At 39.8% G+C, this 19,463-nt stretch overlaps 1 protein-coding gene across 4 annotated transcripts in view; it reads left to right on the top strand.

Annotated features, from left to right (window-relative positions):
* LOC149830011 (Metallo-hydrolase/oxidoreductase superfamily protein) overlaps nt 1-14,707 on the top strand; it is a 159,502-nt gene extending 144,795 nt beyond the window's left edge. For all 4 annotated transcript variants that reach the window (XM_090015676.1, XM_090015675.1, XM_090015674.1 and 1 more), the window contains exon 12: nt 14,331-14,707. In XM_090015676.1, coding sequence (XP_089871802.1) covers nt 14,331-14,449 — 119 coding nt within the window. In that variant the 3' untranslated portion in view covers nt 14,450-14,707. The remainder of the gene's footprint in view (nt 1-14,330) is intronic.
* The last annotated feature ends 4,756 nt before the right edge of the window (nt 14,708-19,463 follow it).

Raw genomic sequence — 19,463 nt, 5'->3', positions numbered from 1 at the left:
CTTCATCCCTTTTTCTCTGCTCTGCTTGCTTCTCTCCCTGACTCTGCTTTGCTGCTCTGTTTGATTCCCCAACAATGAACTCATCAAACACAACATTCTGTGAGACTTTAATGCGACGAGAGGTTGGGTCATAGCACTGATACCCTTTGTACTGGTCAGCATAACCAACAAAATAGCACTTGCATGCCTTGTCTTGAAACTTGTCACGTTGAGAACTGTCAATGTGAACATAACAGACACAACCAAAGGCTCGCATTTCGTTATAATCAGGGTGTCTTTGAAAAAGAGAAAAATATGAAGATCTATCTTTAAGCAATTTCATAGGCAAACGGTTTATGACATATGTCGCTGTGTGGAAAGCTTCTGTCCATAAACTTAAGGGAACACAGGAGTCGTGGAGCATACTTAAGGCACTTTCCACGATGTGCCTGTGTTTTCTTTCAGCAACACCATTTTGTTGTGGTGTATGTGGGCAAGATATACGACGATTAATTTCATTATTTTGGAGAAATTCAGTAAATTCATGTGATAAATACTCTCCTCCTCCATCACATTGGAGATGTTGGATTTTGGATGAAAATTGATTATAAACAAGAGCATGGAACGAACAAAAGATTTTGAATACTTCAGATTTGTGTTTCATAAAATATATCCAGGTGAATCTAGAATAACTATCAATGAAAATGACATAATAGCGGCTGCCAGACAAGGAGGTCTGGGGAGCAGGGCCCCAAACATCAGAATATATGATTTCAAAAGGAATTGAAGCTCTTTGATTTATTGAATGAAAGGGGAATACATGACTCTTACATAACTGACAACTGGAACAAAGAGGTTCTTCTGATCTTTTATTCAAACTAAACTCTGGAACAAGCCCTTCTGACACAAGTTTTTCAATAAACGAATGACCACAATGACCCAATCGACGATGCCAAACTTTTGGCTTATTACACTTAGACAAACTAAGACAATTTTGACTTAACAATTGATGAGATTGGTGAAGTAACACGAACTGAAGATGGTGAAGCAACACGAATTGAAGATGGAGACTCCTTGAGGACATACATATTTCATTGTTGCTCCCCTTTAACGAGCGTCTTCTTCGTAAGAAGGTCCTTAACACATACAGAAGGAGTAAATTCAAAGTATCGTCAACAAGTTTAGACACAGAAACAATATTTTTAACTATGCCCGGGGAATGGTAAACATTAGGCAAAGTTAGGGAGGAATTAGAAAGAGGAAGGTCAACGGTTCCAACATGTGATATAGGGTGAAGAGTACCATCACCAGTCTTAATGCTGAATTTTCCAAAATAGGAAATTGGTTTTAAGATCTTACCAACATCACCTGTAACATGTGCTGCCGCCCCAGAGTCAATATACCATGTTCCTTGTTCATTCTGTTTGAAACTCAACCCTGAAAGTGCAAAAATCAAGAGGTTCTTCACATTGTCCTTATCCTCATCCTTCGGTCCCCCTATTTCTTTTCCTTTGTTGGGAAGTGTAGCCCCATTCATCTTTCCTTTGTTTTGAGGGTTATGCCAGCAATTTGCCTTAATGTGTCCTCTCTTATTACATAAATAGCATGTCGGTATATGTCTGGAGTCTTGATTGTTGGAAAATGAGTTAAATTGATTATTTGGAGTAGGCAATAATCCACGTCCTCCAAAATTAGCTCTTCCTTGTCCACGTCCTCCACGGAAGGATTTCCGCCCCCTTTCTGATCCCACCCCTGTGATCATTACCTCGTGACTGCTGTGATTTGAAAAGGTCTCCCCTTTAATGGTGACTTCATACTGTAGTAGCTTTGCACGGAGATCTTCAAGGTTTGGTAGTGATGGCAGACATAGCAATGATGTAACCAACATGTGATAATCGGGTCCAAGACCATTCAACGTTTGTTGCACCTTTTCTTTGTCAGGGATCTCACAGCCCACCATAGCTAATTGATCTGTGATAGTTGTGACTCGATTGATGTACTCTGTCAGAGTAAGGCTTTTCTTCTTTAACAATTGGAACTCTTTTTTCAAATGAAGAATCCTGGCCTTCGAAATCTGTGAATATGTCTTAGCTAACTTCTGCCACAGCTCCAAAGCAGAGCATTCATCGGGAATACTCACCAATACCTCTTGAGAGAGAGTGGAGGTAATGTATGCTACGACTGTTTGGTCTCTCTTCCTCCATGATATGAAATCTGGATTGCGACTTACCGTGCTGGAGGCATCTCCTTTGTCACCCTGTTGTTCCTGCGTGATGAACTCGGGTGGTGCGTAGACTGTCCCATCAAGGTGCCCAGAGAGATCTAGACTCCTGATAAATGGCAGGATCTGTCTTTTCCAGGTCAAGTAATTTGAATTGTTGAGCCTTTCAGAAATGAGATGTCCGAGAAAACTAGACGGCAAAGAGGGAGAATCCATAATGATAAAAGAAGAAGAAAGAACAGTGGGTGAGGATAAGACTGAAAAATTTGTGAATAGATGTGAAAAATCGTGTAAAATCTGCCCAAGATTACAGTAAACGTGCTTGTTGTTTCTCTTTTTTTTTTAGATAACAACAAGCACTGTAATCAGTCAGATATGAAATCAGATTTGCTATAATCTGATCTGACAATCCAGAAAATGCAAAATAATTCAGATCTGACACAAGAAGATTCAGATTTGACGCAGTTTTAGGTATGTATTGAAAACCAACAGACGTATCGAGAAATCTGAAATAGTTCAGATCTGCTGCAGTTTAGGATATGTATTGAAACTCAACAGACGTATCGAGATAGGGTCCCTTTAAGGTATTGAGAAACAGAAACAAAGGAAAAAAGAGTGCAGACCCGATGGCAACCAAATTTGGGTTTGCCGATCAGGCCTAGGGTTGAAGAACTTGATACTAGGTTTGACGATGACCAGGTCTGATGACGTAGATGATGAATAAGAAGGGATAAAATGAAAGAGAAGAAGGATGATGGCTAAGGATAGCAGTTTAGGGTTGGATGAAGGCTACCGAAGAAAAGATGAATCGCCCAACCTGTTTATGACAGAAGATCTGAATCTCGCAGGGCACTCTCGCTGGAATTCGTCTTGCACACTTTGTATGGAAGTCACAGGCGAACCTGCTTTGATACCATGTTAGATTTTATCACCCACGTTGCATTCACGCAACATCACCAGAGAGAAAGAGGTTGGAGACGTCTGCAGCAAAGAAGGGCTAATTTTGTTCACTCCTTGAGAACGTGCCCTAATACTTTTTATATTACTTATGGGTCTAAAGTAACAATAGATAACGGGTCTGCTCCAGACCCAAACTCCCGACCCATGAAGAGATACAAGCATAATACATAATATAGAGATACAACAATGAAGTGACATAAATACTCTTGGACGACTACCATCCTTAATACGTGCATCTTGGTCAATATCTATTCCCTTAGACTACGGTCTTACCAGATCACCTTCCTATGAAATTTCGCGGACGAAATTCTTTTAAGGGGGGTAGGATGTAAAGCCCGTTAAAAAAAAATGGACATGTGTTAGGCACGTGTCGCGGTTTGCCCGTCGTGTCGGATCTGAGCCCGACCTGGCTTCTCGAACGATCGAGAAGCCTGTGTCTTTTAAAAGACACAGGCGCCTCAGGCGAGGGGCAAAAGCCCTTGCCCCTTCTCTCTCCTTCGCTCTGCCTCCTGTCTCCGACCCTTCCTTGCAGACATCGGTGATCGGAGCCGCCGCCGACCTCCGAGTGTTGGCGACCCCCTTGTCCTCACCCCCTCTCACCCTCCAAGCCAGCGTCGGCGACCGAAGCCGCCGGCCACCACTTTCTCCGCCTTCTTCTATAGCCGTCGGCAGCCTTTGAGCTCCGGCAACCCCCTGCCTCTTCCCGTTGGCTGCGTCAGAGCCCTCGACAACCGGAGTTGCCGGTGACCTCTGAGCATTGACAACCTTCGAGCTGTCGGCGACCCTCACCGGAGCTTCGGTGAACCACCTCTTCGCCTCCTCTCCTTCGTCAGCTTCCTTGCAAACGCTGGCAACCCATGGTCGGGCTCCTCCGTCGGCAACACCGTTCCCCTTTTTCCCGTTGAGTTTTCCTGGCGATCATCGTCGCCATCGACTGCGGCCTCCGGCGACGATGCTGTCGGCATCCTCTCCCCCGATCTCCTTTTTCTGCTTCCGCCGGTGACCGACAACCACCTCTGTCTGGCAACGCCTCTGCCAGACCGCTTCTTTGATCAACACTTCGGTGAGCTACCCCTGTCACCGTCTCCTCTCGCGTCGGTAGCCTCGACTGACACCCTCTGTCCCCGACCATCGCCACCCTTGCCGAGGCAGCTCGGCCGACATCCGTTGTTGCTCTCCTTTTTGCTCGCGTTCCAGCATCGCTCACCGGCGACATCCCCCGTTGTCGTGGTCTTCCGAGGTAAAACCTCCCCTCTTCTTCTTCTCCTTTGTGAGGGGTTGACCGACAGGGGGGCTAAGCACCTTGTCGTTGCCTCTTGTCGGTAGGGGGCTTCGTTCCCTCTGTCCTTGCTGGGTCGGCAGGGGGGCTCCGCTTCCCCCTGCCCTTCTTGTTGTGCCGGCAGGAGGCTCCGTCCCCCTGCCATTCGCTTTGTTGGCAGGGGGCTTCGTCCCCCTGCCATTCGCTTTGTCGGCAGGGTGCTCCTCTCCCTCCTGTCCTTGCTAGGTCGGCAGGGGGCTCTGCTTCCCCCTGCCCTTCTTGCTATGTCGACAGGGGGCTCCGTCCCCCTGCCATTTGCCTTGTCGACAGGGGGGCTCTGCTCCCCATGTCCCTCTTGTGTTTTCTGGCATGGGGCGAGGCTTCCCCTGCTTTTGTGTTTCCCGGCAGGGGGCGAAGCTCCCCTTGCTCTCTTGTGTTTTGTCGGCAAGGGGCTTTGCCCCCCTGCCTTGATCTTGTTGCCGACAGGGGCAAAGCCCCTGCCTATCTCTTTTCCAGCAGGGGGTTGCGCCCCCTCTCCTGTTTCCTATTGAGACAGGTTCGGCAGGGAGCCTCTGCTCCCTCCCTTGCCTTTTCTGTCCCTGCCTCTGTGGCTTTTTGCCAGGCAGGGGTGAGGCCCTTACCTCTTGCATCCTCGCGGGCTGGGTGCAGTGTCTCTGCCCCTGTCTCTGCATTTTTGGCAGTCTGGGAGCAGGCCTCCCTGTCTCGTTCGTGTGGTTGGGGGCTAAGCCCTTAGCCCTCTCTGTTGTTCGGGCATGCAGGGAGCAAGGCTCCTTGCCTCTGCCACAGTTTACTGTCGGTGGTCAGCAAGGCTCTGTCAAGGGGCCATTGCTGCTCCAGCAAGTAGGGAACCCAGGACTCCCTGCCTTGCTGCCTCTGTTGCTTTTCTGTAGTGAGCTAAGCTCCCTGCCTACCCTCGTATTTGGTGTTTGGTACCACAACAGGTCTTACTAGACCCGCTTCTCGTTTCTATTACGACATATACTAATGTTCTAAGCATCGTAGGTTGAACGGTGGATTCAGCTCGCCTTAGTGGCTCGTGCTCGTGCTTACTTACGCCACAAGCGTTCGAGGACCCGCAACCCCTAAGGTAGGGAATTCTTGCGTAAAAGGACAATGAACGGATAAATGCTAAATAAGAAAAGATAACTAAAAGAGGATGATGATATATGTATACGTATAAAATATATACACATGTCTTTTAATTTAAGGACGCGGTTTCGCGATCCTTGTCCTATTTACTTTCTTGGACTTTCCTTTTTTGTTGCCGCCGCGCTATATGTGCCCAGGCTTTTAATTCATGTCTTTACAGTTCATGTCATTTTAACTCAAGGATGCGGTTTCGCGATCCTTGTCCTCTTTACCTTTTTGTACTTTACTTTCCTGTTGTCCCGCGCTTTGCATCATGGCATTTACTTGTATATGTATGCCTTTTTATTCCACAATGCAATCCTGGTCCTCCTTTACGTTCTCGCACTTTACTTTCTGCATTTACTTGCCCCGCACTTTATGCGCCATGGCCTTACTGCTTACTTTTGCTCTTTGTACCTTACTTTCCTGTTGTTGTTGTGCTTGCTCTTGCACTTACTTTTTGTATGTGTTCTCGTCCTTACTTTGCTGCTGCACTTCGTGCATATGCTTTGCTCTTGCATGTATTCTTATCTCTGACGTTACGCTCTTGAGGACACCTTTGGTAAATGTGGTATAAAGTTTCTTTGAAAGCATCTATTTTGATTAAAACTCTGGATTACTAAAACTGTATTACCAAAACTTTGTTCTTCTTTTCATTTCAATAAAATATATATTCGAGTTGCAAAATGGTTTGTAAAGGGAAGTTTGCACTGTAATGCGCCCAAGGTCTAGGGACTTGCTATTTCAAACATGATTTTTCGTTGAACTTCTATTTTAAACTCTGATAAGTAATCGATTTCAAAGCTTTTAACCTTTTTCATAAAAGGTTTCAAGTCCACGATTTTGGGGCGTTACACTATGGTTCCGGTACATCATAAGTATGCTCTTGATCTACTTGCCAGATTTGGAATAAAAGACTGCAAGCCAATTCTAACGCCCATTGAACCAATACCAAGTTGTTGGATAACATACCTAATGTTCGAGAACTCACAAAACCTCACCTTTTAGAAGTCTTGTATGTGTGTTGCAATATTTGACATTTGCACATTCAGATCTTGTTTTCACAGTAACTCAGATATCACAGTTCATGCACGCACCTAAGCAGAGCCACATGGAGGCAGCTAAAAGGATTCTGCGCTACATCAAAGGAACCATCACTGATGACTTGGTTTATAGAAGCATTGAGAACCCTAATACTCTGACAGTCATTGTGTTGACTTATTCGGATGCAGACTCGGCAGGAGATCCTTCTACTAGAAGGTCTGTAACAGATTATGGGGTCTTTCTTGGAGATCACTTAACTTCTTGGGCTAGTAGAAAACAACGTGCAGTGGAAAGGTCAAGTACGGAGGTCGAGTATAGATCTATGGCAGCAGTGACATTCAAAAATATTTTGGATACAACTTCTCCTTACAACATTACATCAGCCCATCAGTAAATCTTTACTTTTGCTATTGCCTCTAATCATGTGCAACCTGGGAAGATGAAGCATATCGAGTTAGATCAACATTTTGTTCGTGAAAAGGTTGAAAGGCAAGAGATCCAACCTGTGTTTATTAAAGGCGAAGATCAAATTGCTGACCTATTTACTAAACCCCTTCTAGTAGCTCAACACTAGTATCTCAAAAACAAATTGTCCATGGTGCTTTCTACACCACGTTCATGAGGGGCGTGTTAGAAATGTCGTGTTTTATATCCGGGCATTTCTGACCATTGTAACTGTATGTAACATATTGTAATTCCCTTTTATTAATAGGGGTATTTGGTCATGTAAAATTGTATTACATATAAAATGGAAAGGGCGTGAATTAGATCATCTCACGACCCATTATTCTCCTTACTTTTCTTTCTACTATTTCCCTCTTTTGTTTCCTCTCTATTTCTTGTAATTGGTCTAGAGTCTTGAGGTGGATTTTATTAGAAGATTGGGGCTGGACATCTTCTATATATCTATATATATATATATATATATATATATATAGAGAGAGAGAGAGAGAGATGTGTTCAACATGGTCGATTTACTAGGAAACGACACTTGGATCATGTTTTTTTTTATGAAAAACATGATTTTTTATTCAGGATTTAAAAAATCCTACCTGGGTATCGGAATCCAAGAGTAGATTCCTATAAAATCAAGCATGTTTAATGCATTTGTATGGTCAGATTTAAGGAAAACATGGAAAAAGCCCTTCGAAAGCCCGGTTAGCCCGATGGTTAGATGCTACTGTTAAAATGTGTATATATATATATATACTCTTTTATTTCTCATTGTACATTCAAATACCTGATAGGGGTATTTTTGTAATTATGCTGTACATTTTTTACTTTTAGGTTTTTCTTTTTTTCTTTTTCTTTTTATTTTTTTGAATCTTTATAATAGGACCACTAGGGGCCCCACCATCTAGTCGTTGGGGAACGGTCATTAATATGACCGTTGGGGCTCCCAACGACTAGAAGGGAGCCCCAAGTGGTCCCTCTCTCTCCTACTTTTTTCCTCTATAAAAAGAGGGCTCTCCCTCTTGTGTTGTAAGGGTTTTTCAGCCCACTTTATCTCTCTCTTTAATATATCTTTTGCCTTTTAGGCACTTTACCCCTTAAGTGGGTTATTTGTATACTTTACGTGCTTGTGTTCTTGGCTCTTTGTTTGACTCTTTTAAAGAGTTATTTGGATTTTACTGATTTTCTCCAAAGTAATGGAATAAAACGTAGAGTGTCTTGTCCACATACGCCACAACAAAATGGGGTCGCTGAGAGAAAGCATAGGCATATTGTTGAAACGGCCATGAGCATGATGAACGACAGTAATCTTCCCATTAGTCTGTGGACAGAAGCATTCCATTCAGTTGTCTATATTATAAATCGTCTGCCTATGACAGTTTTGCAAAAGAGTTCACCATTTTGTTCTCTTTTCGGCATTCAACCTGATTATAATGCTCTGCGTGTGTTTGGATGCATTTGTTATGTTCATATTGATGATTCTCTCAGAAACAAATTCCAACCAAAGGCTTCCAAGTGTAGATTTGTGGGATATGCTGATGATTATAAAGGTTATCGGTGCTATGACCCCATGACTAAGCGTATTAAGATTTTCAGGAATTTTGTGTTTGACGAGAATAATCTTGGAGATGTATCATTTAATACTTGTCAAAGGATTCCCAGAGAAGAAGTTTATCATCTGTGGATGAATACAGAATTATTTGTAGATGCTTATGGTGATTGCTCACCTCAGTGTACTCAAGAAACAAACTCGGCTGACCAAAATAATATTGACTCAGGCCAAGCATGCTTACCTCAATCTGGTGATCAGGTCGGTGGAGCTTCACACACTGAAGAAGGGGCAGACCCACAATCGCATCCTATTGACAAATTTAAAGGGTATGTGTATGTGCGAAGAGAAAAAGGTACTCCCCCTGCTCCTCACATTGGATTAGATACTTATATGCCTGTTGGAAACTTGAGGAGTTCGAATAGAATCATACATCCTATTGACAGATGGGTCAACTATAATAATTTTTCTATGGATCTTCAACTTTTTCTGTCTCAGGTTGATAAGCATGATGAACCCATAAGGTTTCATCATGTTGTGAAATCAAACAAATGGATTGAGGCCATGAATGAAGAAGTGGAAGCGCTTCATGAATGTCAGACATGGGAAATTGATGCCAGACCTCCTAACATAAATATTGTTGATTCCAAGTGGGTTTATAAAATCAAATACACACCCGATGGCACTATAGAACGATACAAAGCAAGACTTGTTACAAAGGGGTTTACACAGGAATATGGTCAGGATTATGATGAGACTTTCAGTCCCGTGGTCAAAATGGGGACAATAAGAATTATATTGTCTTTAGCCGTCAAACATGGATGGACATTGAGTCAGTTAGATGTCAAAAATGTGTTTCTTCATGGAGACTTGAAGGAAGAAGTTTACATGGAACAACCTCCAGGATATGCTGAGGTAGACCCGAACACATATGTATGCAGACTAAAAAGAGCCATATATGGTTTGAAGCAGGCCTCACGCTCGTGGTTTGAGAGTTTCTCCTTAGAAATACAGAGGCATGGGTTCTGTAGATCTCTCTTAGACCACTCCTTATTCATCTTCAAGGATAAAGGCATAACCACCTTGTTGTTGATATACGTTGATGATATTATAGTTACAGGGAATTCCATGAATCACATTGAAGAAATAAAAGGACTATTAAGTCAAAGGTTTAAGATGAAAGATTTGGGAGATTTGCGTTATTTCCTTGGGGTCGAGGTAGACAGGAAGGATGGTTACCTGACCTTGACACAACATAAATACACACTAGATTTATTGAAGAAATTTGGTATGCAAGCCTTTGTCTACACCGAGTGTCTTACATCAAAAGCTCAATTCACAGGATGGAGATTTGTACCCGGATCCTACAAGATATCGAAGTATAGTTGGCATGCTTCAATATCTTACCTTTACTCGCCCTGACATTGTTTATTCTGTCAATCAAGTGTCGCACTTCATGCATGAGCCACGAACAGGGCATATAGATGCAGTCAAGAGGGTGTTGAGATACTTAAAAGGTACTATTGGAGATGGGTTGGTGTATCAGAAAAGTTGGAAAAGAGGAAGCATGCATGATGTCATGGTCTACAGTGATGCGGACTGGGCAGGAGGTCCTGATGAAAGGAGGTCGGTTTTCAGATATTGCATCTTTCTTAGGGAAAACCTAGTATCCTTGAGCAGTAGAAAACAAAAAGCAGTAGCTAGATCAAGCACTGAGGCTGGATATCGATCAATGGTTGCTGCAACTGCTGAAGCTACTTGGACAAGGCATTTGTTGAATGAATTGGAGGAACAAATTTTCAAGTCTATTTTATTGTGTGACAATCAAAGTGCCATTAACATATCCTTTAATCATATTTTCCACAGTAAGACAAAACATATTGAGATAGATTAGCATTTCATTCGACAGAAGGTTGAAGACAAAGAGATTGAACCTCATTTCATTCCTACAGAAGACCAGGTGGCGGATTTGTTTACAAAGGGTTTGACGAAAAACAGATTTTGGTTCCTGAAGAACAAGTTGTCCATGGTTCAAGACCATGCACAACTTGAGGGAGAGTATTAAGTGTCGTGTAGTGCTGGACCCAGTTTGGGTCTGACCCAGACCCAAACTGAGAAATCCTATTGATGTGTTTACTGGGGCATGGATGTAATATTGTAACTTGTTAAGTTGTAACCTAATACCTAATGCTTAAATACATTAAACCAGGCCACGATAATTGAATGGAAAAGTCGTGAGCCTGTGTGCAGTAAAAACGACTCAGCGTCTCATCTTTCTTCTATCTTTTTCTTCTCACTTTTCCCTCTTTTGCAGATCAGCCCAGGTGGAAACTGATGTTCTAACAAAAAAGGGAGTAAATGATGTTAAGTCTATGTTAAAGAAAACTTCTGATATGTCTGACTTGGGATTTTTGAGATATTTTTTAGGTATTGAAGTGGCGTATTCTCCTCGAGGATACATTCTATCCCAAATGAAATTAGCAGCAGACATCTATACCAAATCAAGAGTTTCAAATGAAAAAAAAGTTGAAACTCCTGAAATTATAAATGCAAAGTTGAGACTTGAGGATGGTGTTCTTCTTGAGGATCCTACCCCCTATTGGCAATTGATTGGATCCCTTACTTATCCATCACCCGTCAGGATATTGCTCATGCGGTTCATGCTGCAAGTCAATTTCAACATGCTCCTATTACAGTTCACATGGCGGCCATGATGTGAATTGTGCGATACATTAAAAACACCATCTCCAAAAGGCTTTTCTTATCCTCTTTTTCATCTCTTGAATTAACTGCTTTTACTGATGTGAACTGGAGAGGAAATTCCAATGATCGAATCTCAACTACTGGTTTTTGCATTTTTTTTAGGAGAATCCCTCATTTCGTGGCGATGTAAGAAGCAACAAAAAGTTTCTCTATCATCCACTTAAGCTGAATATCGGGTCATGACGATGACCACTATAGAAATTGTGTGGCTTAGAAGTCTCCTTTGTGACATGGGCATTCTCATTTCTTCTCCCACCAAAATGTGTTGTGTTAACAAGAGCGTGATTTATATCGCAAGCAATCATACATTCCACGAGCATACCAATCGTATTGAAATGGATTGCCATTATGTTTGAGACGAATTTCTCAGAGGAACCATCACACTACCATATGTTACTTCAAAATATCAGTTGACTGACTTCTTCACCAAAGCGCTTTCAACTCCGCGTTTTATGTTTCTTCTTAACAAACTTTCGGTTTTCTCCCCTTAAAGTTTGAGGAGGCGTGTTAAAATTTGTATATATATATACTCTTTTATTTCTCATTGTACATTCAAATACCCGATAGGGGTATTTTTGTAATTATGCTATACATTTTTTACTTTTAGGTTTTTCTTTTTATCTTTTTTTTTTTTTTGAATCCTTGTAATAGGACCACTAGGGGCCCCATCATCTAGTCGTTGGGGCCCCAACGGTCATTAATATGACCATTGGGGCTCCCAATGACTAGAAGGGAGCCTCAAGTGGTCCCTCTCTCTCCTACTTTTTTCCTCTATAAAAAGCGGGCTCTCCCTCTTGTGTTGTAAGGGTTTTTCAGCTCACTTTATCTCTCTCTTTAATATATTTTTTGCCTTTTAGGCACTTTACCCCTTAAGTGGGTTATTTGTGCACTTTACGTGCTTGTGTTCTTGGCTCTTTGTTTGACTCTTTTAAAGAGTTCTTTGGATTATTGGTGCTTCCGCTATTCTCATTACAAGCTACCACTTTATATATATATATATATATATGTATGTATGTATGTATGTATGTACGGTCAGATTTAAGTAATACATGGGGACAACCCTTCGAAAGCTTGTACCTTTCTAACTTGAAAGATAACCATGCCCTTATACTAACAATACTATGACAATACAAGTATACAAAATACATAAAATACAAGAAAAAATTGTGAAATGTTGGACTGATTCTCAGCATTTGTTCAGGTTGGTTGTTAATACGTGTATAGAATTATGCTTTGTTGTCCATACTTCTCAAAGTTTAAGCGAATAAAACCATGTTACAGTGGGTCAATTCTAAATCGAAGTACTTCCCGATGTTACAGATTTTTTCTTCTAATTTAAGATGGTACTGCTCAAACTTTTGATTTGGCAGTGTAAAAATGCAGACAAATGTTAGATTTGTCTTTTTTTTGTACATAAGATATTGAGATACAACCCTGATCCACCCATACCCATTAGTTCATTCCTCCTCTATAGATAGATTGGCCTCTAGATCAAACTTTGATCTGCCAAGCCTATGCTGGGACCAACATTTATGTACTTTGGTGTCATGACTCTAAAGAAGATCCATCTAGCCTCACCTAGGTTCTACTTGAACCAAGATGATCTGATCAAAGATGGCCTTTTCTGACCCTTATGCCTACCTACTTCTGATTTAGATATGACGGTTTCAAGTTTCAACTTGGACACATCAAATATGATCTGAATTAATTGCATCCTCCCAACCAGTTTTGGTCACGAGCCATCTGCTTGAATCCTTATAAAAGTGTGGCCATTAGGTTCAACTTGTCCCATTCTGATCTAATGTGGTACTTGATTGGAATCTGACCTAAATCAATTTAGATTGTCCACCCAGGTCTAACCTTGTTAAATTTGTTAATTTGGCATGAGTTAACCAAATCTAATCCATGCGGATGAATCTTCGATCCACCTAAGTTCAACCAGTATCTCTGGACTCTCCTCCTTTTGTGAACTACATACCAATTACTATTTATGTGTTCCCTACACAAAATTGGTGAGCTAGATTCTCCAGGTGCCACTCCTATGAACCTAGTGACCATAACTGGATTTTCCATGACCCCTGTGGATCCAACCTGATCCAACACCAACACAAATAGGCTTGAATATCATCCATTATGGGTCTGGATTGGGTCGAGAGATCTGATCTGGACATATCTACGCAATAGGGTGCAACCTGTTTGGCTGATATTTGTCCCACCTGAATCCATCCATATGTAAAGCGCCCATTTGGTGCAGCATCTACTGGACTCACTAGTGCCAATCCTGTCTTGTTAGGAATCTGTATCTATGTTTCAGTGTCGTAATAGTGTCAATAATGTAATTTTGCATTAGGGTTATACCTCATCATGGCAAAAGCATAGTATTTAGTCAGGAATATTGATGTCATCTTCTTTCTTGTACATTATTTATGAACTCCATATAATTTGGATTAACCTTGTGAGGATTCTTCCCTAAATAATGCAATATGCTGCCCCCTGTTGTTCTGTGACATTTGCATTAGGGTTATTTCTTTTAACTTTTCAAGAAACATTCTTTGTACAAATGCATTGCATTAAAGTTGGGTTTGTTAAAAAGGGAATGCTGGCTTTGAATCATCGGATGTCTTAAGATTTAATACATAGAAATGGTCATTTATCCTTGATCTTTTCACTGTAATCAGGAATTTTCTTTGGTTTGTACTTTCTATCCGTTTTTTCTTCCTGAAGGTTGATCCAACTCTTTCAACATTTCCAAGTTTGAGTACAGTTTTTAACAGAATAAGTGCTAATAAATTAATGGTTTTGAATATCCTCTATTTCACAAACATCTCTAGTTAAACCCACTTGTAGATAATAATGACGTAACCTTTATTATTATTGATAGCATTGAAAAAATCTGTGACAATAATATTAGATCAAAATGCACCTGCTAAAAGGATGAATTTTGGTGCTTCAAGGAATGATGCATTTAATGGATCATGACAAAGTGAATGAAGATCTTGCTAAATTGATTGAAGCAGAAGGTTTAGATGTTCAATTAAGTTATGATGGCCTTCGTGTCCCAGTTAAACTGTAGCCTCTTTTATATAATGTATCCATTTATTCTTTCCTTCTTCATGGTGGACCTTTGCTAGCCATGAATCTGGCAGGGCCAAAATGAGAATGAGGTCACTGCGAACTGCTTATCATTGTAAAATATCAACCTCAGTTGAAATTTGTAGCACATTCTTTTCCATTTTACATTGATGCCATGATGTAATGCCTCAAGTTTCATCTGATATTCTTATATGAAATTGATGGAATCAGTTTAATATGAATTTCTTTTTTATCAGCATTATTTCGTTTTCTAAGTTGCCAAAGTCCCATCTTAAGTATCGGGTTAATAGCTCAAAGCCCACACGGCTGCGGATATGGGAATATGGCCTTTTTTTATTAAGCTTTCCAATATGATTAGTGTACAAGGGCATAGGGAATGGGAGTCAAAGTGGAGTATCCATGTGATGTAGATTTTCACAAAGCTCTAGATGGTTTTTCTCATGAATAACGAGAAGCTGAAGGGAAGATACATAATTTAGCCCACTTAACCAAAATGTAGCCATAGGTTATGAGGGTTTAACGGTGTAATCATGTTTATATTAAGTGTGTTACCCAAATAGATTTTGGACTAACAGGCAAATACTTGTGGGGCCTTTTCAATTTCTCAAGAAGGTGATGGTTATTCAGACATCAGTAGGGAAAAGGACAATAGTGTGGGAAAAAGGGAAACTTCCCTTTGCACTCAGTTCTTGGAGCCCTTATATGTCTTCATTTTGGTCAGTCTGCTGCAATAAAAAAGCTCATCCTAGAAGAGGTTGTGCACACAGTGGTGCTTCCTGCTGTCCTATGTGTAACTGTCGTTCGAAAAGTGCTACCACGTCTGATTATGTTCAGTTTTGATAGAATACCTCAGTCATCAAGTTTTCGGTTCTACCTTTCCTTTTACAGGTTAACAAATCCTTGTCTTACTGTTAGATCTTTAGGTGAGAATATTGTTCTTTGAATTTACCTGATGTAGTACTGTTCATCTAATTTGTCTTTGTTGTTGATTTTGAGAGCATATCATTGCAAAATGACTAGCTTCCTTAAATGCCTATCAATTTGACAAAATCCTCCGCATGCTCAAAATTTTGATTTTTTATTTTTAGGAGATTTTTGCCCCTCCTTGAATATAGCATGACGCTCACAACTCATTGTTGCAAATGTTCATAAAATGTGCGAACCTCATTTTACTAAAAAAAATGCATGAACGACACATGTAGGAGGACCTCTACATCTATAGCATGATGCTCGCAATTCATTATTGCAAATGTTTCCAAAATGTGTGAACCTTTAACTAAATACTTCCACATTTGTGAGTGTCCTTACCTTCACATGCGAACGCCCTCACACATTTGTGAATGTCCTGCCTTTGCCCTTTATGTGATTTTTGTAAAAAGAGGTTTACACATTTTAAGGACCTTTAAATGTCCTCGTCTTGTCTTCAAAATGTGTCAACCTTCTTTAACTAAATGCTCTCACATTTGCAAATGTCCTGACCTTCACATGTGAAGGTTTTCACACATTTGTGAACGTCTTCTTACCTGTGCCTTTTATGTAATTTTAGTAAAAAGAAGTTCGCACATTTTGGGGACCTTTGCGGCTTTGAGTTGCGAATGCCCACAAAATGTGTGGACCTCCTTTAACTAAATACTCTCACATTTGCAAATGTCTCGACCTTCGCATGTGAATGTCCTCAAACATTTGTGAGTGTCTTCTTGCTTTTGCCCCTTATTCGATTTTCATAAACGGAGGTTCGCACATTTTGGGGACCTTTGCGACCGTATTGTATGGATAATTTGACTCAATTACCTAAAAATCTTACAATTTTTTATATTTCTCTCGATGTCCAAAATCACAAATATCTGGCATTGTTAAGACCCTTTTACCTTTTGCAACTACGAATTTATGCCTTATTGTGATAAAATTGTATTGCTCGTCAGCTAGTTCCAACTCTCACTTAAATTCAGAATCATAGTTTTTTTTATGTGAAAACTCAGACCTCACAAACTTGCATAAATTTATTTGCGATTTTTTTGTGAAACTGAAACCACCAAAATCACAAATATCTTACTATTTTCAAATATTTCATGAAATTGCAAAAATATATATGCAAAACAACTACAAATTTCAAAGTGGCCCATATCTAAGGAGTAGGATATTTATGATTTTGGTGGCTTCAGTTTCACACAAAATTTGCAAATAAATTTATGCGAGTTCGTGTTTAAGTTTTCGCATAAAAAAAACCTACAATTCTAGAGTTAAGTGAGAGTTGGAACTAGTTGACGGGCGATACAATTTTATCGCAATAAGGCATAAGTTTGTAGTTGCGAAGTGTAAATGTAACGACCCCAACTCATATCCCTTGAAAACACAGATTTTTTTTTTAATTCAGTGCGAAAAACTTTCCAGAGACCCGGGGTCCTCACAGTTTCAATTCTAATTGGATAGCCAAGCACCATAATAGAGCTTACACTTATCACCCATACCAAACCAAACCATTATTCATTTATTTGAAAGAAAGAATGTTTAAGCAATAATTACAAGAGACATATCAGAGTTATTTAAATGACATAAAAGTAAATAACAAAAAACTGAGTCACGCTATCCCTCTGTGAACCGTCTAGCTAGAATGTGACTCTTAACCCTTCCAGAAACCAGTCACTTCACTGATCACCTGCGGCTGCGAAAAATCATAGAAGTAGGGCGTCAGAACCGAAATCCTGAGCACATGTACTTCTAATGAAACAAGTGAGCTAAAGAATACAGATAAGATTTCATGTAATAATTTAGAGGAATGCAATGACGATAATTACATAATTCAATTTAAGCATTCATGCAATAGAGAACAATTTCTAAGTATGAAGAATCATTTAAGCAATAGCAGAGATCACAATTTAAGTAAGCAAGACATTAGAGATTAAACACATGCATCCATCAACATGAAACAATTAAAGGAATAGATAACATATGCATGTTCTAATGCATAGCAGGAATATGCATGATTTATGTGCAATGCATGAACATTTTATTATCTTTTCTTAAGGTTTTCCTTTTTCATATGCATGCTCTATTAAATGCATATAATTTAAGTTTCTTTTTTTAATTTTCGTTGCCTACAGATACACCAAACAGTTAAAATTTCTGAGGTCAAGTTAGGTTTCTAGGATAACTTAACACACAATTTGTATTTTATTATTGGGTTCCAAACTTAGCCCTCGACCAAATCACCTTCGAAACATTAGACATCCACATCTAATGTTGGGGACACTAGGGACACTTTACACCTACAAGTGTCACTTTCTTGGTATACCAAAATAACAACTGTATTGAACACACCACCCCCAGGTAAAGTGGTGAACTCTCTTTAAAACTGTGGCCAGGAGAAAGAACCTCAATATCGAGTTCAGGGGTCAAAGTAAAGTACACAAAGTTTTTATATCCTCACAGTCTCTCCAAGATCAGATCTCTAGGATCCCCATTCTCCAGATGAGAGATCCTAGAACGTATATTACACTCTTCTTATTCATTATTTTTTCATTAAAAGCCAATTATTGAGTTTTACAATTCAGCATGCAGAAACAAGGCAAAAGCTTGCATCTACCCCTGCGAGAACCATCACGGGACTCTCGCTCGTGGAAACACATAGAACAGTGCAATAAAAATAAACATGATTTTTGCGATGCGTTTAAACAATTAAAGAAAGGGCAAACCAAAGCTCAAGGCTCTCCAGGCCTATGATGATTCATTTAGACCATCGATGCATCATACGCAAAAATCATAACAACTTGCAATGTATGCAATGATGTCAACATGCTTCCAAATGCATATTTATATATGTCAATTTAACTATATGCATGATATGTCACATTCGTATGCATGTGTTCGTCATTCATGTGCATGTGCCTTTACGAAATCATTCCACATACATGCATCCACTCATGAATCATTTCAATTGGGACAAGTGAACAACTCATGCATTTATGTACATGCGAAACACACATCAATGCTTGTATGCACATGCATTTGAAACAAACTTCATATAGTATGATGCTTAAGCACATCACATCAAGTCAAAGCATATAAATAATTCCAAATCTTGACATGTCTCGAGAACCAAAAATACATGCACACCACACCTGAAAATTTATATGCACATTTAGAAATGCAAACATATATCATGTGTAAGCCACAAAATATTAATAAGCATGTCTTTGTTCAATTCAAATGCATACTCAAGTCAAATGCATACTTTTATTCATGAACCAGTTCCAATTAAAATATGTGAACACGCACGCCATGAGGTACGTGCCAAAATACATCAATTCCATGTATGCACATGCATATGCAAGCAACCTTGCACTAATGTCTTAATCAAGCATAACATGTCGATTCTAAGCACAAGAGAAATATCATTCTTTCCTTGATTCACCTCTAGCAAAACATGCATACAAGTATATAAGCATGCGAGTGTAATAACAATAAACTTTCATGATCCATGTTTTCAAAGCATGCACATGTCCATACATTCACTTGCATAGAAAGAAAAACTAAATCTTTAATACATGTAAACTAGGGGATAACATGAACACTTTTCATATGAGAATCTATATATAGCCATATGCAATTTGCTGAGTCAATGAACTTGAAAACAATTTTGCAAAACCTAATCATCACCTAAGCGTTGATCTTAACTGTGCCTAAAAAAAATCAGTTTTATAAGCATCGATCAAGTCATTCAAACTATATCCAGCATGAATCCAATTCAAGAACAGAAAACGCAGATTAAGGTATATATATACAAGCATAAATCTTGATCATAACAAACAAAAATAAATCTCGATCATAACCCAATATGAGTCTGTTTTTGTATAAAAACCATATACACAAAATTTTTATGTGTAAAGAACCGAAAACACCCATATAAAAGAGGATCTATGGATCCTCATCCATGTAATCTAGAGTGAACACATAGAATCACTCTTTAATCATGGATTTGCACTAAATATTGCATG

This window comes from Nuphar pumila, chromosome 8, assembly GCF_984573655.1.
Source record: "Nuphar pumila chromosome 8, dmNupPumi1.hap1.1, whole genome shotgun sequence".
Lineage (NCBI taxonomy): Eukaryota > Viridiplantae > Streptophyta > Magnoliopsida > Nymphaeales > Nymphaeaceae > Nuphar > Nuphar pumila.
Note: the sequence above shows the minus strand (reverse complement) of the source record. Positions and strands in the feature narration are given on the sequence as shown.